The 20,341-nt window shown below is 40.2% G+C and overlaps 1 protein-coding gene across 4 annotated transcripts; it reads right to left on the bottom strand.

Annotated features, from left to right (window-relative positions):
- Positions 1-519: 519 nt before the first annotated feature.
- Positions 520-12,342, bottom strand: LOC140272123 (protein phosphatase 1 regulatory subunit 12B-like). 4 transcript variants are annotated; one of them, XM_072367471.1, is made up of 8 exons: positions 11,711-12,342; positions 7,935-7,951; positions 7,697-7,826; positions 6,255-6,359; positions 6,010-6,060; positions 5,811-5,861; positions 5,017-5,088; positions 1,901-1,983 (listed from the first exon to the last, which is right to left on the bottom strand). In XM_072367471.1, exons 1-7 carry the CDS (start codon positions 11,810-11,812, stop codon positions 5,047-5,049), a joined length of 498 nt encoding a protein of 165 aa, XP_072223572.1. In that variant the 5' UTR covers positions 11,813-12,342; the 3' UTR covers positions 1,901-1,983; positions 5,017-5,046. The 4 variants fall into 4 exon arrangements, with proteins under 4 accessions (XP_072223571.1, XP_072223572.1, XP_072223573.1 ...); XM_072367472.1 differs by having other exon boundaries at positions 5,017-5,085; XM_072367469.1 differs by lacking the exon at positions 5,017-5,088 and adding an exon at positions 3,177-3,435.
- Positions 12,343-20,341: the final 7,999 nt, after the last annotated feature.

Raw genomic sequence — 20,341 nt, 5'->3', positions numbered from 1 at the left:
GTGATATGGTAGGAGAAAACAAGCTTGATAGAGACTTATAACATTCGGACAAAAAAGGTTCTATAAAAGTGAGGGTGGATCTGTACAGGGCAGTTCATTCTGCCTCCCTTCCAGAAGAACCAGGATCCTATGGATCCTATGGATAAAAGTCCAAGGAAAACACTAGTGGGAGGCAGTTGTCCCTGCAGATCAGAGTATACAGATCAGCAATTGAGTTGGGTAAAAAAATATTCTAGCTAACAAAGCGGTTTAGTTTTGTTGCTACCATGTTTCTAGCTCCTGCCTGGAACATACTTATGTCATTTTATTCCCACATGTTTTAAGAGTGCACAGAAAGAACAGTTCTTTCATGGATTTACTTTACCTCGTAATAGCAACTAAGGAAGTTGTCCATTTTCTAAATGAATACTAAATAGGAAAAAGCATTTCAATGTGACAATAACATAAAGAAAAATATTACCATACCCTTTACCCAACCCTTAACAATATTACCATAAAGATGACCACACCAGGAACTGATAAGGTTTATAAAGTATATATTTATTTGGGGTGGGACGGGAGCTGTTATATTGGATTGCAGCAGGCGCATATACTGTAGGTGCATCAAATGAACCAGCAACAAACCACTTAAAGCAATCTATTAAATAAGTTAAGTCCAAATGTGAGCAATCACCACATAATGAAAAGTGCTGGCAGCATTTAAGAAACATTGGATGATGCTTTTTCTTTATTAAAGATCAAACAAAGGCTGTGGTGATTAAACTGTCAAAGTGTTCAAAAAAGGGCATTTGGATAAGTGTGGGATTTTTGGAAGATTTATATTCGTTGCTTCAGACAAAGATAGCCATGAGATCAACAAAAAAACAACAACGTACTTATTCTTGAGAAACACAAATTAAGTAAATGGAGGATAAATGTGCAATCTAATAATCCATAAATAAATAAATATATCCCTCTTATAAACATAACAAAGGAAGTTTGGGTGAGTTTGGAAGAGCTATATATATATATATATACATATATATGTATATATATATTAGGGCTGGGCAAATATTAAATTCTTTGATGCGTTAATAGCCATCTGCTGTGTCAACACTCAAGCTTGATTTTCAAAAATACAGCAACTGAAAAATGTATCTGACGGATTGGAAGTAAAGTAAAACCTAATTAATTAAAGATCTTTCCAAGTCTTATTTTGCGCAGAATGTTTGTATATCTCTGGGCTCTAATAAAGAAGATCCTAATCTGCATTAGAATACTGCGGAAAAACGCCAGCAGGCTTCCTAAATCAAATCTGCGGTTTGCAGATTTGCGTTTCTTTATGATTTACCATCAAGTGTAAAACTTATTTGTGAAAACAGCAGTTGCACTTTGAACATCTAATTGAAAAATAAAGAGAAGCTAAAGGTTTTATCTGCCACTCTAATACAGTCTGTGTCAACAAAATACCTCTCTCGCTCTCTTTTAAGATAGTGTAGGTAATATTTAAAAAAGCGCAGTGCTCAATATGGCAACAAATGTGAAGTGTCAATGAGATGTGTTGGTATACTATTCGAGTAAGGCATTGTCTTGCAAACCCTTATATTTGCTTGAACTGGACCTAAATTTCATCCTAACAATACATCTGGTCCCTAGTTTGTGCATGTGAAAATATTCTAAAAGATTCAAGGCAAAATTCAAGGCGGGACAGTGGCAGTAAAGTTTAAAATCTATGAAAACTTCTCTTTGGATCTTGAAACGTTCCAATGGGAATCGGGATCTGTTGCTGCAAACGCAGCCAAACTGGTCCATCAAGAACTCAGAGAGAAAGCCAAACATAGGACCTTGTGGATTATTAAACCACCACTTCAGGGTTGGAAGATCCATAGAGACAGAACTGGATCTTCAGACATCTTTTCATTTGGACAGCTTGCTGATAACTCGAATGAGAGCCCCATTCTCATCCTTTAGCCTCTGATTGTCTGACTTGAGCTCTGTTAAGACCTGGGAAAAGTAAGGAAAATAAAGTGATATTAGAAATAATGGCATCTTAATACTCTCTTTGCAGTTAGTTTCTGGGTAAGTTTGCGATGTAAAGCATTAGATGGTACAATGATGCATTTCAACAGACTGTATATTGCAATGATAGAACATCTTCTGCAACCACTAACAACCCGTGGTCCAAAAGTTGTCTTTCTCTAAAGTTGAAGGCTAAGCAATGAGGCCATGCTTTACAGTACTTGATCATGCAGTGAGCTGTGACATTGATAGTGTGCCCCCTTAATGTTCAAAGTGACAGATAATGAAGTGAAACAGAGGAAAACTGAGAGAAGGTCAATTTCCCAAATCTAGGTCATGTCTCTCACGAGGAGCAACGACTGAAAATAACCATCCTCCTTGTCAAAGTATTTCCTTTTTGCTGGAGACAAACAATAACCCTCTGCTCACGGACCTGTTACTGCAACCAGCAAATGGACCAAGGTACTTCCAATCATCATGTTCAGAAACTGTGGATTACCTTTTCTAACCTGTTTTCTTTGTCACTCTCTGCAGTATTCGCACAAAATGTCAATATACAAGTCGCACTACCGTGACATGAAAACCCTCTGTGAACACGGTGTCAGTCAGAGGGAGTCTGTGGGGAAAACACTGTTTTGTGCTTATGAATTACAGCAATCTAGTGTTATTGATTATCTGAAACTGATGTATATTCAAATGTATTTTACAATTACTATGAAATACAGTAAGATGATATTTACTAATCCACTGAAAATCTACACCAAGTCGTTACAGTTTTGGCCATGTACATATATCAGTTTTATAGTGGATTGTTGTCATAGTTTTGTCCACAAACTTTTGTTAAGAGAGCACAAAATTTAATTTCCTTTGGAAGACTTAATAGAATGGCTATTTCCTTGGGAAACAACTTTGTATTGATTACACCAGACCTGCATATATCTAACTTGTAAAAATCAATAACTGCTGTATTTGGTTAAATCCTAATCCTAATGGCAACAAAATGAGCTCCTAAAGCTTTGTGCATGTTATGGAAAGTGGCATGCAACATGGATGCAGTTTAAATACACTTCAAAGGAAGGTTGCCCTCTGACAGACATGGAGGATACTGGGTGAAAAAAGCGTGCAAAGAAGGATGAATATCGGTGCAAAAGGAAGCGAGCATCAAAAGGGTGCAGGACCTGCCTGAGAGGAAGACAGCAGAGAAGGAGGGAACAGGCTCCAGTAGAAAAGAGAAGTGTAAGTTATGTGACTGAGAAAGGGGGAGAGAGCAGGGCGGAAATGCGGGCAGATGATCTCAGAGGATCAGAGGTCCTCCGTCTCCGGCATGGAGGCCGTCTCAGAGAGGCGGGCGAGGACGCGCAGCATGGCTCTGTTTTCAGCCAGGAGACACTCGTTCACCCTCCGTAAGGCCTGGACCTGAGCCAGAGCTGGGAAAGCCTGCATACAGGAGGAGAGAAAGATACAGACAGGAGCAGACAGAGGAAGCAGGCAGGAAAGGAAGGCCATGTGCAAAGAGAGAGACTTACAGCGAGTAGTGTCCATATCCATTCATACAGGCATGCACCCGCACAGAGATGGTGAAATTATATAAAGAAATATTTACACCACAAGGATATTTTGTAAAGAAACAGAAAAGCTGCAACAAGCAAGGGAAATTATAAAGCTGGGCCTCTTGGGGGTTGCACTGTCAAAAACAGGGCCTTGCCTGGAAAGTGGTTGGGTGTTACTGCGCTCAGGTTTACCGGATAAATACTAAAGAAATTCACCAAGTCTAATACTATTTCAGACTGCACAAGAAACTAGTGAGTAAAAGTCACAGATGGGGAAATTAATCATTTCCCCTTATTCTTGGCCCAACTTTCTGAGGTAGACCTCAATGCAGTTAGACATAAACATCTGTGGTTTGACACCATTCCTGAGGGTAAACCACCCAACACACACACACAAATACACACAAAAGCTCGCTCTGCTGTCCTGCTTAAGCCATTACACTGACTTCCACTTATTGTGAACAGTCAACACCAAATCCCACCGGTAACCCTAACAAATTGATGCCTAATACATTTACCCAACCCTTAACAAGGGCCCCAGACATGACGTTTTGCCTCATTAGGCCAAAACTTTAGTCCCCATGTGCTCCTGAGGAGCGTGGAGTTTCTACCTGATTTGGTCCGAAAACATGCACTCACACGCAGAGATGCACACACTTGCAGTGTTTCAGGCCACCCAGACACAAGTTTGAGGTGGTGAATTTGGACAAAGATGTTGTGTAAGGAGGAACTCCAGCCGCTTCTTGTAGCACCAAACACATTCATGAAAGTAATTTGAAGCAGCCTGGTTTCAGGGCTTGACAGTTCAGGCATGTAATGTTCTCTTGGCACTAGAACAAATCAGTGCAGTTTCCAAATGCCCTTGGCAACAGTGAAGAAAAGGACAGAGTAAGGTAAAAATGTACGATGACCCGTATACCTCATTACACTAACAAACTATTTAGCTCTTTGTTATTGAATCAGTTCTGACAAGACTCTTAGATACCTCAGATTATTCTAAAAAGTTGCTAATAAAGCTTTTCTTCAGCAGTGTCCGATGCTAAAATGCTATTTTTATCACTGCAGCTACTATTCTAAAAGAGAAAATAAAGATAAACAGGGCTACTCACAACAAACACCTGAAACTAATGCTACTTATTTCCCTACATTTACAGGTCTGATGCGGAAGCTTTGATGCGACCTTTCACTTCAGTCAGGCGATTCGGTTGATGAATAGCTCCCCCTTGTGGAGAATTTGCAGATCACTCAATGTGAACAAGTGGCTTTGTGAGAGGGATGCAAGCCAGTCCCCCGAGGTGCCCCACAGCTAAAGATAAAGGTTGTGCAGGTTTTACAGTGAGAGGTATTTGTACTTTTGAAAGGATAATGAATCCACACGTGTAAACATGCCCCAGTCTCTGGCATAGCAGAAACATTTGAGGTGGCAGGCAGGTGTCAGTCACTCCTCTGTATCATATTAACCACTCACCATCCCCATGCCCCTGAGACTGCCTGCCTCTCAGGGCTGGTACCCACAGCGGAACCGTAGTGGGGCGTTCTGCTGAGGGAACCACGACAACACCAGGAGACAAACGTCAGCTGCTGGCACATCGCACTGCTTTATGTTACATTATCCTTGTCACTCACCTCAGCCGTGGTTTTATTTCATGTCGCTTCCAATGCCTAACAATCAAATTCCAATCTTTATTTATAATTTGTAATGACTTGCGCATACAATGCAGACTCAGTGCACTGAGGCCTGAAATCTCTGTTGTTGTCTCCCATGTTTCTTTGTGAAGCAGAGCACACACAGAGCAGCACAGGAATGTCTCACAAAAGCAGGTCTTTTGCTCTTGGACGGATTTTGGTATTCAGCTGGAACTAGGTCACAATGTTCACCCTAACAGTGGGATAAGTAGAGCAGGGGAGCAGCAGCGCTGGCTCCTCCTCAGCCTGGCAGGAAGTAGACCAGCAGAACACTGTGGCTCATGAGCCTGAAGCAGTAACCTTCCCTCCCCTTGACTCCAAACCCACCTGGCTGACCACAGACCTGCAGCATGCTATATGTGTGCTCTGCTCTGTGAAAATACTTCAGAGATGCTTGATTTAGCTTGAGTGGGAGGGGCTTTGCTGGAGGTGTGTACCTTCCAGGACTGTTAGTGTTATGATGGTGTTTGGAGAAAACATCAATGAGATAAATGAAGCACAGCGTGTTCCTGAGACAAAATAAATGCCATTTAATCCCAAGGTGGGTATGCACTATTTAATTTTGTACTGACTGACCTTTAATTCGTCCTCCATGTCTGACACTCTTTTCTCAAGAGCTTGTTTTTCCTGTAAATAAAGAAGAAAGAGTAACAGGCTTGAGGTAAATTGGAGGGGAAAAAAAAGACAAATATTCGGATGTTCATCCATCTTGATGGTTCAATACAGATGAAATAAAATACCAAATTGGCAAAAGGTAAAAAAACAAAACACTTACCCTTTTCTCTGATTCAAGAACTGTAGATCTTTCTGATATTCTGTCGTGTCTCTAGAAGTCAGAGTGGTGATATTACTGGGGAAGAATGCCTACAGAACTGTATTTCATTGTGATCACAATCATGAAAATAGAAAGTAAGCAGTTGCAACTTTCTTTTAACACATCAAAAGAAAAAAAGGATGTGAGACAAAGAGAGTGTTTTTCAGTTTGTGCTGCTCTCATTTAACAGCATGAATGAGTGGTACCTGAGTGATTTTCTCCAGCTGGGAACGAATCTTGACTAATTCTTGCTTGCTGTCTTGCAATCTGGACTTGAGCCTCTCATTCTCTTGCAAAGCTTCTGCATACATCTAAAAATGAGAACGATTCTGAGGTTTAGCAGGATAGCTTTTCGTTAAAAGATTCTTTTCAAGGTGCTGCAAACCCTGCATATCAAAATTCAACTGAGAGAAGATAATAGATTAAAGGAAATGAACATAGGACAAGAACAAGTGTACAAAGAAATACGGTGGATGAATTGCAGATTTTGAGATTTTTAAGGAGCGTCATTCTTATTTTGTTATCTTTGAGCTGGAGGAAACATATTCAGGTTAACTATCATAAATTACAGTGAATGTAAAAATCTGTATGTCTGCAGATCAAATCTGAATTTTCAGATTTGAATTGAGTCCAGAAGTAGAAAAGTTGTGAATCAGTGGTGCTTTAAACTTTAAGTATATTATAATAATCTATTGATTCATTATTGAACTAATTAACATCATTTTCTTGACCTTTCACCGCAGCCTGGCTGGTTAGAAAGTAAGTGAAGTTTCTGTTTCATGGAATTGCCCCCCCCCCCCCCCCCCCCCCCCCTCTTCAAATTTTTTCAATAGTTGACAGTCAGGACTGCAGGGAGACTCTTGAAGACCTGGACTCTTCTACCACAGAGCCAATGCCGATGTAAGATGATGAAGTGGTTTGGCATTTCCTTTCCTGAAAAAGATGTTGCCTGGATGGCAGCATGTTGCTCTGATGCCTGTATTTATAGTTCAACACTGATGGCCCCCTCACAGATTTGCAAGTTATTCATGCCATGTCTGCTAAAGCACCTCCCCTACTATCACAAATCTGTCTTTTGAACTTTTCACTGATGTTCCTTCTCCTATTATGCCCAGAGGACCCGGAGTCAGGGATTTCAAAAAATAATTTAATAGCTTGACTTTCAGACCAAAATATGTTTTTTCACTTCACCTCGTTCCACCTTAGATAAGACCGGACCCATTGTATGTGTTTTTTTTGTCTTTGAGCTACTTTCAGTAAAACTTAGGATTTCAGCTATCGTCAAGTGATCTGTTTATATTGACATTTTTGCATAGTTTCCAACATCCTTTTGGAGGAAGGGTTTTAGTTTTGTAATGGTGTTGAGGTAAACTGACATCCCTTGTGGTTTTCTCTGAATCACACATTAAGATCTCTTTCTATCTGATATTAGAGGAGTCTTTAAAATCAGGTTTGATATTAACAGTGCTGCTTGTCATGCTGCATGGGTGCCCAGTCTTCTTACAAAGTCTTGATTATTGGACTGAATTTCTAAAAATACATAATGCGTAAAATCCGCTTGTACCCAACAGTCAGACTGTATCGACTGCTGCAACTTTGAATCCATCACATAGGAATTTGCCTGTTTTCTTAAGGAGTGAGTTACTACCTTCTTATAGTCTTTGGCAGTGGAGTCTTGCTCCTGTCGATTCATAGCAGCCAGCCTCGTCTCTCTCCGTGTGTACGAGCTGGTTCGGCCGATAGGTTTCTCTGTCGCACTTTCTCCACTGGAGTCGTATCTAAAGGCAACGAGGTTCATACTCAATACACATTGCAGCTTCATTTTTTTTTTCCATCAAGAAGATTGGTTCTGCCAAACAGGAGAAAGAAAAAAGTTTGATTCTTACCTTGACAATCTTTCATGCTGGAAAAAAAAAAAAAAAAGAGTGAGTAGTGTTGGTTAAATCTGTCAGCACCACAGCTTGGGAACAGCACAATGTAAGCTTCTCTGAGGGTAATTACACACAGATTTATTTCTTTGATAAGAACAAACAAAGATTGGGCGAGACATTTTTTTGCATTCCGAGAGGAAAGAGGACAAAAACTAAATTCCCAGTTGAACGATCACACAATGTTCAGAGGCCCATAGTCTCAGTGACAAGAATTTGACAATGAATTATATTTTAAACAAGGTTCACACAGGTCAAGCCTGCATGAGCCTGGCTAAGCTTTTAGAATAGGGGACTGCTGTCTCGCAAATGCCTGCAGCAGAGATGACATCATGACATCAGAAGTTAAGTATGACAGGCTGCCGTCTGACCTCACACAGCAGACTGATATCAAACTGTCCTGGCAGCTTTGTGCTGTGTGCAGTCCTTTCATGGCTGCCAAGTTGCTTGTTGTGATCACATTCTGTATCTGTTTCCATTTCTCCACGGAGGCTGAGTGCTGCGACAGCAGCAATAATACATAGTGTCCATAGGCAGTTTTTCAGACAGGTCTCTGTTAGAAATCACATTTCCTCAGAGATGTCCCTGAAATGAATTAGTACAAATCTAGTAGATGCTGGCAGAATAAAACGTGGAATTGCCCTCCAGCTGGAGAATAAGTTGTTAAACACTTGTGTTTGTAAATGCTTGGCAGTAAACATCTTGTGTGGCAGTCTGAGTCATTCCAGACCAGAAGTAGATGTATACTGCAATACAAAAATAAGATTAAGGAGGGTGATTTACTGTTACTCCTTCGTTCACATTTGGTGGGGTGAGGGATATTTCATGCGGTGTCATTGGAGCTATTCTGCAGCAAGTGTTTACATAACTGAACCAGCGCTGCCTGTCCTTATGTGGTCATGTGCTTTAGCGGAGCTATCCTGGAAAATCCAGACCTCCACGACCTCAGATGAAATCGGGCCAAGGAAGGAGCTAAGACAAGCTCAGTCACTCTGATCTTTGTGCAACAGTGGAGCAATTCTTCAATCAGAGTTGGCATTCGTTCATTAATCCACAGGGATGATTGGATCCCTGGATGTTTGACTGAATTATCATCAAGCCTGCTTTTAAGGATATGAACCAAACTCTGTTACTGTGTGCAAACCTGTCTCACATTGAAGGATTAACAAATTGGTTACATCAGTTAATTAAACAACTGGGCCGTGTGCGGAGTGCAGGACATCAGAGGAAGGATTGACTCCTTACAGCTAATAAGTGCATTGCATCCATGCTGAAGGGAACGATAGCTGAAATTCATCTTACTGATGACAGCTGCTCTAATGTGATCCCCTTGTTAGGAATACTGAAGGGAGTTAGCAGAGGCACATGTAGTTCAGCAAACTATCTGAAGCAGAGCAGATGGAGGAGAAGATGATCAAGTCAGACTGGTGGAAACTCCCTTTAAAAGGGTGTGTGATTATATACAACTATATAGCACCGGCATCACACACACTGGGGGGGGGTTAGAGGCACACACACACACGCACACACACACCAGCCAGCTGCATAAGCTACTATGGCGGATAAGTGATAAAGTTCAATTCAATAAACATTCCAGTACTCTTCACATCCTTCACTTGCTTTTCTCATCCACAGCATCATTCCCTCGAAGCTGGCTGATTGTCAGCAGTCGGAAAATCTGAGCTACACACGTACGTATGTTTTCTCCTCATTCCCTTCAGTAGGACTGACACTGCAGTCAGAACCATGAAAAATGTTTCCTTCACTTTCACTCACCTTCCCTCATCTCAGCCATTCCTCCTTCTCTTCTGCATTAACAGTTTATAGTATCTGAGACTATCAGGCAATGACAAGCATCTTCATTTCATGTAGCTAAAAAACCTTTATTCAAATCCCACACCAAGTGCTAGAAGACAGACTAAGATCTTTCACTTAGGAATCTGTATTTACTTAACATAAACGCTAAACAAGTCATCACAATGGTTCATTTCTACACACAAAAGTTTCGATGAATCTATGTTAAAGACTAGTTTTTATCACTCAGTTATCAAAAAGTTTGGTTCAGTCCTGCAGCTGCCAGTGTTGGGGTCTGGAGCCTTCTAAAGGATTTGAATATAAATGATTAATGGAACAGAAATAAGCAAAGCAATACTAGGACAAATTTACGTTCCTTTTCTAAGCTCTTTCCAAATACATTTTTTGCTTTATACTCTTTTGAGGGCCAGCTGGACTGACATTTGGCAAGGAAATACTTCTTAGAGGGTACTGCTCCAAGCAAAAACTTTTGGAACTGTGTGTTCAATCTTTGAAAATTTGGTCTACTTTACTGCGCTCAGATATTTTTTTTTATCTAATGTGAAACATAATCAATAGCTACTGCTGCAGACAGTACATTTCCACCAGTAAAAGTAGCAGATAGAGGTTAAAATGTATAAAATGCTGTCTCACTCTTAACTTTGTACTAAGATTCAGTATTTGAGTACATGCAAATAGCTGCTTTTCACTACAATAAACATCTGCCAAATGTTGAGCGAAAATGTGTTCCTGTTTATTTGTCTTCCTGTTGCTCACAGCTGTAACACACATTGAATTTAACCAAAGAGGGCCAGGCTTTCATCAAAACATCGTAGCAAGTGCTGCAAATACTGCATCTACTGGGTCCCCCCCCCCCCCCTCTCCTGTAATGCATTTTTCTCTCCCAGCAAAACTCTGCCAGTTCAGACTGAACTGACATCATGGAAAATTATTGCCTGAGCTTCACCATGGATACAGCAGAGAGAGGCTGACACCTTTTAGAAAAGGAAGCACAGGAGAATCCCAGCATGCATTGGAGGCATTCACCGCTGGCAGCTGTGCAGCATTGAGAGCGTCTGCAGTGTTGCGTGAGATTACCGTACATGTGTCTGAGTGGACGGCATCATATTGTGTAGTTTCTTTTATAGAGTACATGTCACATAAAGAGCAGTTCAGGCTGACGCACTGACACAAACAGAACAGTCAAACTACACCCAAGAGAATTAGCAACTAAGAAAGAAAAAAGCAACAGGAAATTACAGAGGGAATGTTTCAGTCCAAAAGTATTTTCCAGAAAATGTGATCAGACTCTCAGAGCTTCAGAGCAAATACTTGTCCCTTCTGCACAGGTCAGTAAATAAGCCAAGACGAGTGCCTCATTTGTGATGAGAATGCTCAGAATCACATAGAAAAAACTCATATATTTTTGATTTCCATTAACAATAAAGACCCAGATATCTTTTTGATCCATTATCTAGAAAAATGTAACAAAACACTGGGAAACAGAGATTTTAATTTCCAAGTCTAAGGCTATGTCTTTAAAATTCTTTATTTGATAAACTGTCCACAAAACTAAGATATTTAGTTTATGACAAAGACAACAAGTCAAGCTTCTTATCTGAGGAGCTGAAATCACAGATGTTCACTTCAAAAGGACTAAAGTGGGACTAAAGTTGCAGAAAAAGTTTTTTGTTGGTTTTTTTTGTCAATCATCAAAATATTCAAACGTTTCAGCTCGAAGCTTATTCACACAGAGCCTGTGCAGTGATTTGTTCTGATGTTTTGGGAATATTGAGACAAATTTACAGAAAAGATTAGACACTGAACATAGCAGTTCATGATAGTTTACTGTAATAGCTTGTAATAAATGTATCTTTCATCAGTTTATCTATTGTACAGTTCAAATTGAAAAGGTGTGTTTCTTTAAAAGAAATGCTTACTCTGTAGTTTTTGTCTGTATAGGACGGAGAGGACGGTGGTGAATCTGTCACTGACTTCCTAGTGCGGGTCAGGTCCTTGGTGCGCGGGTAGTAGGACGACATCTCTCACCACGAACCCAGACAGCAGGTCAGCTTCTACTGTAACTCTCACCGAGACCACTGCCAGATAACAGCTGCACAGACGGGCAGATTCCCTCAAGCCACGGTGACAGAGATGTCCATGACTAAGCTCCAGGGGAATCCTCAGCAACAGGTGTGTGCGTTTACATGTGTCAGTGCGTGTGGTGTTTCAGTTCCATGAGAAGGGTGAGAGCTGCAGCCAACTTTGGAGGAATTTAAGATGTGTGCTCAGGCCTTCTTTCAGCAGCAATCAGATAAAAATGCAAAGAGCAACAAAACAAAATAATCTCTTCAGATCAGAGGAAAAACTAGGAAAATGACTGTTGGACGAGGAAAGAAACTAAAATATTGTCCTTTGACTCCAACTTGTCAGCATGGAAGTCCCTGATGAGGTGTACAAAAAGTCCAAAAAGAACAAGAGAGAAAAGTTTGTTTGCTATGCAGTCTCTTCCTGTGTTCCCCAAAGTTATACCCTCCCTCACACGCTTTTTCTCCCTCTCTCTGCTTCTCCTTTCTGTTTGGTCCACCTCCCTGTCCCTCCACCCCTCCAAACAACCCCCTGCCTCTCCCCGCTCTCTTCAACTTTGGCAGCTCTGTGTGGCAGCCTGCCAGAGGCTCTGCTGTGGACAGAGTCAGAGCTGAGGGCTAAAATTGTCCACTGATGTGAGCAAGCGTGGGGGGTGGCGCACAAAGCCAAAGACAGGAGGGGGGTAGCAGCAGTTTGTGTTCTGAACATTCAACACAGTATTACCTGAGGAGCCATCAACAACTGGGAAGTGCTGAATAACTGCAGCCCCATAGTATGATGGAGAGGAGACGTTGTCAGTATAAGTGCCACATGCTACTCATGCAGAACTGTTGAAACATCTCCTTTTAGTAAAAAAAAGTTTAATTTACACCAGGTTTAAACTGACAAAAGTGAAGGGACTATTTATTTTAGCCCTTCACAGTACTGATTTCATTCTTGTGTCACAGAAGAGACCATTTTTGCGAGGACATTTTCTGTTGCTCCATCTTGGGAGATATTTGCTTTCTCGGCATTAGTTTCGTGAAGAGATTGATGGCATTCTCATGCTTGGATAAAGCTACAGCAGGCTGTTAGCTTAGCTTAGCTGGGCAAAATTGTGGAAACCGTGTGCTGTATTTGTTAGTTTCAACAAGCTGCGGATGTCCAGGACACTGCACAACTGTAACGTGTCAATGAGTGAGGCTCAGTAAGGCTAGCAAGTGGGTTTTGTTACCTTTGGACTGGCCCAGGTTGATACTACTTCATGTTCACCATACAGATAAAAGAGTGGTGGCTATTTCCTTACCTAATTTCTGACAATAAAGGCAAACATATTTCCCATCAATCTGTGCCGTTAAGGAGCCCACCAAACCCTCCTTCACCTTTCTCCCATAGTTTGCTCAGCGCTATCTTCCTTTTATAGTGAGGTTCATTTGCAATAGCTTGCTGTTACAGAACTCCCTCATCCCTGCTCAAGGCAAAGAGATAAAAAGAGCAACAGCAGAGATACAACCCGAACAGAAAGACAAAAGGAGACAAAAAAACTCGAGAAGGTGGAAGTGATGGGGAAAGAATGTGATGGGGTGTCTTCTGCCTCTAATGCTTGTATCTTGAGTTTTTCTGAAAATGCTTGTGATGGTAGCTTATGTCAGTGTGCGATTTTATGACAGCTGGTTTAAAATAAAACATGCAAATTCTTAAAACTGAAACCAGAACTAGTCATCACCTCATGCTTGTAAGCTAGTGAATCCTGCAGGATTGTACTATATTTTCTAGTAAAATAAAAATAAAAAGTGGCTCTAACAGTACATGTCTAAGGGAAGCCAAAGATAATCAATTTAATGGGGAATTTAGAACCACATTTTCTGAAAATGGAATGATAATCAGGTGCAGAATGGGTGCCCTGTCTTCGTTGAGAAACACAAATTTATCAAAGTTCGATCCCCACAAATAATTTGTGGAAGTGTGTAATTGCATGAAATTCAAATCAATGGATCATTAGCAGGCTTGTGCAGAGCTTAACAATCTTTTAAAGAGATCTGTTTAATTTGAATCAGGTGTGCTGAAGCAGGGAAACATCTAAAACCTGCAGGACAGCGACCTTCTAAGGACCGGATTTGGACATCCCTGATCTAGAGCAAACATGGAAGAGGCGGTTGCATCACCAGCAAGATCAAATCATTGATCACCTCCAGGATTAATTAGCATGGTGGTAGAAAGGGTAGTTTTAAAGGTATTCTTGTTAGTTTTGGGTCTCACCATCCAGCAGCAGAATCTATCAGTTGTCTTGCTCCGCACCTGTCTTTTTCTCTGTTGTTAAAGTATATGTGGAAAATCTGCTCAGATCATCATGGAGTCATGGAGAGGTTGGCTGTGGTGATAGGCAGCCTGTCATGCTTTTGATGAAACCTCTATGATTATCACAGACAGATATAGTCCTCTTGGTAATGCTCTCATGTTACTAACAGATCTCCTTTTCAGATTCCAGAATGTTGGATGGTTAAACCGCTGACCTGGAGTCGGCTTATTTCCATTCAACCAATTTCCATTCATGCTGCATCATGCGTAAGGTATCCACGATTAGCTATACAGTCAACGTAATCTTGTTAAAATCACGGTCTTTTTAAAAATGTTTTTCATTAAAGCCAAAATTGATAGAAAACATGCACTCAAACACCAGTGAGTTCCATGAAACAGAAGGCTTCAGTTAAAAGGGTTTATGGGGGGTGGGGTTCACATACAGCTGGTGAACGGTAGGTGGGGGGAGAATGGTATCAGTTAAGAAGGTAGAAGAGAGAAGAAAGTCAATCCTTTTGAATCCATGCTAAGACCAAGCAGAGAGCATCTCAGTTTTGCCCAATATGGTATGGAATGTTGAGACACCTCAGCCATGTGACGAGAAGAAGCAAAGTGACTTAAAGGGAGTACGGGGGGGTTGTTCCTCATGGACCATCTTGCAATGAGATAATAACCAGTTCCTCTAGTTAAAAGAATCTCTGAACACGTTTGACATTTACAATTGCAGTGCATCTTCATATGTTACACCAGAGACCCAAGAAGAGCAGCCTTTGAAACATTTCAGCTTTCATGTGATGCAGAGCGTGAATGTGAAACAATTCAAATTCATTCAAAACAATCACTTTTTTTGGTGTTTGAATTTAATCGGACACATATCTAACATTAATATACCATTTCCATCAATAATAAATCATGTCATTTGTTGTGCTTTACATTTCTTTGATGACCAAAATACATCATGACTACGCTAAAGCAACAAACACTCTCTCCGGGGTTCTGTATTTAATAGCACTTTGTGGTGGACTGTAAACACTCCTGAGGCAAATGAGGCATGAAAAATAAAGTGAGCAATCCTTTGGCTCCATCTAGTGGTGAGAACAAGGTTCTACCCATCTTTCTCCTGTGGTGGCTGATTGTTATTAAGCCAAAAGTTTTCTACTTACCGCTGTGTCATCAACCAAACCCACGCGTCTGTGTCGGTGGTTTGTTGCAAAGCTCAGCAGTGCTGCATCTTCAACGGGGTTCTGATTTTCATCTCTCCACCATCTCTCACCAACTGCACGTACAGAGCAAATATTTGGTTTCAATGTATTTCCTAATCAAAACTATTGTTGAAAAAACTATTGGTTAAAAAGCTTAACTCAGAGAGTTATCATATACAGTACTGAACATTTATTTTCTGACTGACTCAGGAGTGGGTAAATGGCTCTGGTTTAAATTATTCAAATCATGATTAACATCACACGATGGATAACAAAGGATACTTTAAATTTCTCTGTCTGTCTTGGACATTATAGATAGCAATATACGGCTAAACTGACAGAATATATTCACATATAGTTGTCACCAGACCAATATTTGTTAATTTAGCTCTTCATCCAAACACAAAGTTACGGCTTTAAAGAACGAGGACTTAAAGTGCAGCTTCAGTTTGAGAGAATTTACTTCTTCACTGTCGAAAGGGTTTAGGGGAGATCAAACGTACAGTATTTAAACAGCTATCTCAAAAGCTCTCCGGTGGACAGGTATGTGCTATTCCTTCATTCATATTCTCAGTGTAGCAGGCACGATATCTAAAATTGATTATATTTTCATCAAGGAGCTATTGCTATAAATCCAGAACATTCTGTTAAAAGGAGCAAAACAGTAAGAGACTTAGTGGGAAAAGTCTGCGACAGTAAGAATAGCCAAATCAAGAGTTTGGTATGTTTAAGAAAATCTAAAAGACTAAATCTAAAAAGTCCTGGACATCCACAAAAGAGTGTTGGATAACTAAAGGATCGTTTCAACAGTAAAACCTCTTTACAACATAAAGCCAGGTGAGCAGGCCACATCCTTCCCCAACTCTGGATGAAGAGAAGACTTGACTAGTGAAATACTTTGTACATTCATAAGCTATAAGAATAAAGATCAGATTGCACTTTGAAAAAGTCTAAAAAAGATTAGACTTTAACAAGGCAAAGCAGCTGTCAAACAGGATTCTTTGGAGAGATGAAATAATGACAGAAGGGTTAAAGAATAGGGAAGGCTTGGAATGCCTATGATACGAAGCTTTCAGTCTAATCTTTACAACAGATGGAGCCAGTGTAATGGCATGGCTGTAATCGGCTTCCATAGTACTTGATCGTCAGTTTTCATTAGTATTCATTGATGATGTGACAGAAGACAAAGTTTATACGGTGCAATACAGTACATATGGACCTAAAGCAGTCTTCAAAATCAACCCTGATGTTTGTGAAAGTAAAGAGGAATATTCGGATAGGTTGATGATGTCTATGTGGCCAAGACTTCAGCAAATCAATGCCTGCAAAGGAATCCCAAGAAAATACAAGAAATTCCTAAACCTTTCCTTTAATGTGCATAAGAATACATTCAAATCAAAGCTGAGAGTCTGCACTTTGATGCCCCATTCGTTACATACCTGTAACTTGTATTGAAAAAAACAGCAAACATAATAAAAAATGTGTCCAAATACATGTCAAATCTTGACTGTTTAACTTACTGAAAATGGTGAAATATGTGATTACCTCAAATGTTTGTAACAAAAGAAAAGAGGATCAGCTGTAGACATTCAGAAGAAAATCATGGAACTGTTGGTAAAAAAATATGTTGATGTCTATTTCAAAAGTCAGTGTCTTAAATATTTGGACTGTGGTCATAATATTTCCTCAAGCAATGAAGAAAAAATTAAGTTCAACTAAAAATCTCACCTCTGAAGGAACTGTTGCTGTAGGACAGATATCTCAGGTTTGGAGACTCAGGAAAGGACTCTAACCTGCGCTCAATGTTCCCCTCCTGTTCATGAATAAGACTCAGTAGATTTAGTATATATAACATCACAAATATCAGCAAATGTTATCAGCAAACGTTGCAAATAAACAATTTCTACTGCAGACAGCCCAAATGTGATTTTTGAAGAAATCTCTCCTGGTAACCTCATCCATTTTGCTCCACTTCAGACTGATCTCGGTTGTTTCTGTGGACTCTGTCAGACCGGCCTTATCTCCCCTGTCATCTGCAAAGCTTCTACTGAGACAGGACCTGTCATCTAGAGAGTTTCTTTCCTCCTTCTCTCCATCTTGATGAGACAGGCTGTAGGTCTTCTGGGCCTCTTTCAGGTCTGTAAGAGTCACACCCTGCAGGATATTTACACAGCTTCATGTCTGACAACAGTCAAACAATGCATTTAAAAACCTGAGCTTCCAAGCCTGTTGGTTTTCACCTGTGTTGACCGACGAGTTTGTCTGGCATGACGAGACTTTGCTTTCCTCTGAGACTCTGCTTCATCGTCCCTGACTGGAGCCAAATACAACCTAAAAAAACACAGGGACACAGTAAGGAGAGGTCTAACAATGGGCACTCTGGTTGTACAGTAAGTTGTCCAGTGTATATTCCAAAAACACTACATTTTACATCTGGAATTAAGCATAAAAAAGACGTGAATATATCAGTACTGACACCAGCAGTTTAACAAAATGAACTGGAACATTTGCATAATAAATATTTGCAAAAAGTATTGAGCAACCCAACCATTCCAGAATTAAAATGAAATATTATGGACTCAAAAGAGGAACTTTAATTTAACTTCATGCTGCAACAGCAGGTGAGGCCTATTTCTACATTTAAATAATCTGTTATGATTTACCAAGATAACCCACTTTGTCAGGAAATACACACAATTAGGAAAGAAGGACACTCTGAAGAGAAGCAAGCAGGATATCTGCCAGTAGCTTCACAGACTCAAAGAGCTGAGCAAGCAGCAGAGGAGAGACTCCTGTTTTACCCTCAGAGCTGTTAGCCCCTCCTCTGCTACACTTTTACTGCTATTGATCTCTTGGTTGTGGAGTCACCCTGAATTCTGGTCAGCAGCATACTCTATTGTTCATTGTGCACATAGGTGGAAATGTCCACAGACAAATGTGCAGTCTCACTGGCTGATATAGAGAGTGACAGAGCGAAATTACACGAAGAAATAAATGATAATGATACCACAAATCAAGACAGAGTAAGAGGAGCTTACAACAAGCCTGAGTTTTATCCACCTTCTCTTCAGTACTAAAATCTGCCCAATAGTGTAACTGGGCATTTGTACATTTTTATCGAATTGCTCAAAGTAGATTTTAGAAAATGCAGCCTCAAGCCTGTAATTATCAAGTACAGTTAGAATAGAAAATCAAGAAGATCAATAACTGCAACTCAGTTCCAAGAACCTACAGCAGCTGGGGAGAGCATAGTTTCTCTACATAAAGATGATATAGATTAAGGCCTGGAGTTTTGCTAGAGTAGTACCACGTCCTGCTGAAAATCTCGAAACAAAAGTGTTGAGATAAGAATCCAGGAATAGACCAGCGTAACTCAGGTCCTGTGAAACTTACCTGGGAACAAATGCTTGCATGTTTCCCGTAGAAGGTCAGACGCTGAAACACTGCAGCAGTGATGAGAGGGAGAGGTTGGAGAAAATGACTGTAGCAGGCTAGAGAGGAGAGAGAGGGGGACAGACTTCCTGCTGGATGATGCATACGCAATCAATTTAGACTTTCTGTCTACAAAGGGCTGATGCAGGCAAGTCTGCAGAGACCTCAGTTCAACACGTTTTATTTGAAGAAATAGTACATGAAAGGATAAGTTTGCAGCAGACATAAAAAATAAAAAACATCTTCTTAGACTGCTTGGTTAAAACTGGCAGGATATTTTCCTTGAAATACTGAGCATAGTTTATAGTTTTGATAGAACAGGGTGCAAAAAGTATAAAGATCCTTCATCACTCTAATTCCAAAGTGTAAAATTATACATTTATGAATATGTTGCATTACAAAATGTATATGCGGAAGTATTGCCCATTTATCATAAGGCGCATTAGTCTTTGTTGGCGTTTTATCACCATATATGATATCAATATAAGGGAATGTACCTTTAAGTTAACACTCTTAGATACATTTCTTTACTGGAATACATTTTTACAAGGATGCAACTCACAGTGATGTTTGATTGTTAGAGACAGAGCCGCTCGATATACACAATGTGAAGAAAACTCAGGATACTGAGAGTGCTGTAAGACTCTGCACACTTAAGAACACTTAACACTTAACCATTGAGACTAATAGAAAAAGGATTTGATGCTGTAAGGACACTGGAGGAATGGATGGAAAAAGGTCATGAGTCCAGGCTGATCTTGTTCCACAGTGACACCCCACCGGAGTAAGAAGAGTGGCAGATGAAGAACTGCATCCATCATTGCTTGTGCCTACCGTGCGAGCCTGCGGGGGGGCATCCTTATGATTTGGATTTGCTTCACTTGACCAGGTTTAGGTTCAAGAATTAACCAAAAAATACAGTTACCCGCCGTCCTTCATAGAAGAAATGACCAGATTTCCTAACAAAAGATTTCTTTTTCTCATAGATTTTATGGGCATATTCTAAGATAACAGTCCCAGGACTCATGGGGAGAATTCATTTTAAGGCAAATGTGGCTATCGACGATTTCTTTGAACTGCTCTCTTCATCAAGTGGAAGGTTTATAAAATGCACAGTACATCAAACGTACAATTGAACGAAATTTGGTGTCAAGAATTTAGTGTTCAAATTTTGATTCATTGTGGGTTTTCTTGTTCATTTTAGCAATAGATATGTCACTGTTATCTACAAATTGCTTTTATAAGTGTGGCCATTCTTCTACATTCTTTTGGATTTCATTCAGTTCCTTATTCACACTCGCTTGTGTGCTTTTGCTTTATAAAGCATTGAGTTACTTTTTGCTCATAAAAGTGCTGTATAAATGAAGATTGAGTGATTGAGTAACACAATCCCTTCATGATCTAATCTGCAGCGTTTTAACAACCCAGTTTCATTTATCGTCTGAAGGACATCTCCTCTCATCTTTTACCCATTTTAGCCTCAGCTTTATAAATGTCCTCCTCCCTACACCAGTTTTATTTCTTTAGAGTTAAGATGCTTCATGAATGGCCTTATCCTTGGATCTATTCAGT

The sequence above is a fragment of the Leuresthes tenuis genome, unplaced genomic scaffold (assembly GCF_036924035.1).
Source record: "Leuresthes tenuis unplaced genomic scaffold, fLeuTen1.0.hap1 SCAF_16, whole genome shotgun sequence".
In the NCBI taxonomy this organism is placed as follows: domain Eukaryota; kingdom Metazoa; phylum Chordata; class Actinopteri; order Atheriniformes; family Atherinopsidae; genus Leuresthes; species Leuresthes tenuis.
This window is presented reverse-complemented; position numbering and strand designations above follow the sequence as displayed.

What these genes read in the sequence shown, in the direction of transcription:
- LOC140272123 (XM_072367469.1), bottom strand. Translation starts at nt 11,812, where the DNA reads ATGTCGTCCTACTACCCGCGCACCAAGGACCTGACCCGCACTAGGAAG. An exon ending in CTGCCAAAGACTATAAGAAG is followed by an intron (nt 6,360 to 7,696) that starts GTAGTAACTCAC and finishes TCTCATTTTTAG; the next exon opens with ATGTATGCAGAAGCTTTGCA. An exon ending in TTCTTGAATCAGAGAAAAGG is followed by an intron (nt 5,862 to 6,009) that starts GTAAGTGTTTTG and finishes CTTTATTTACAG; the next exon opens with GAAAAACAAGCTCTTGAGAA.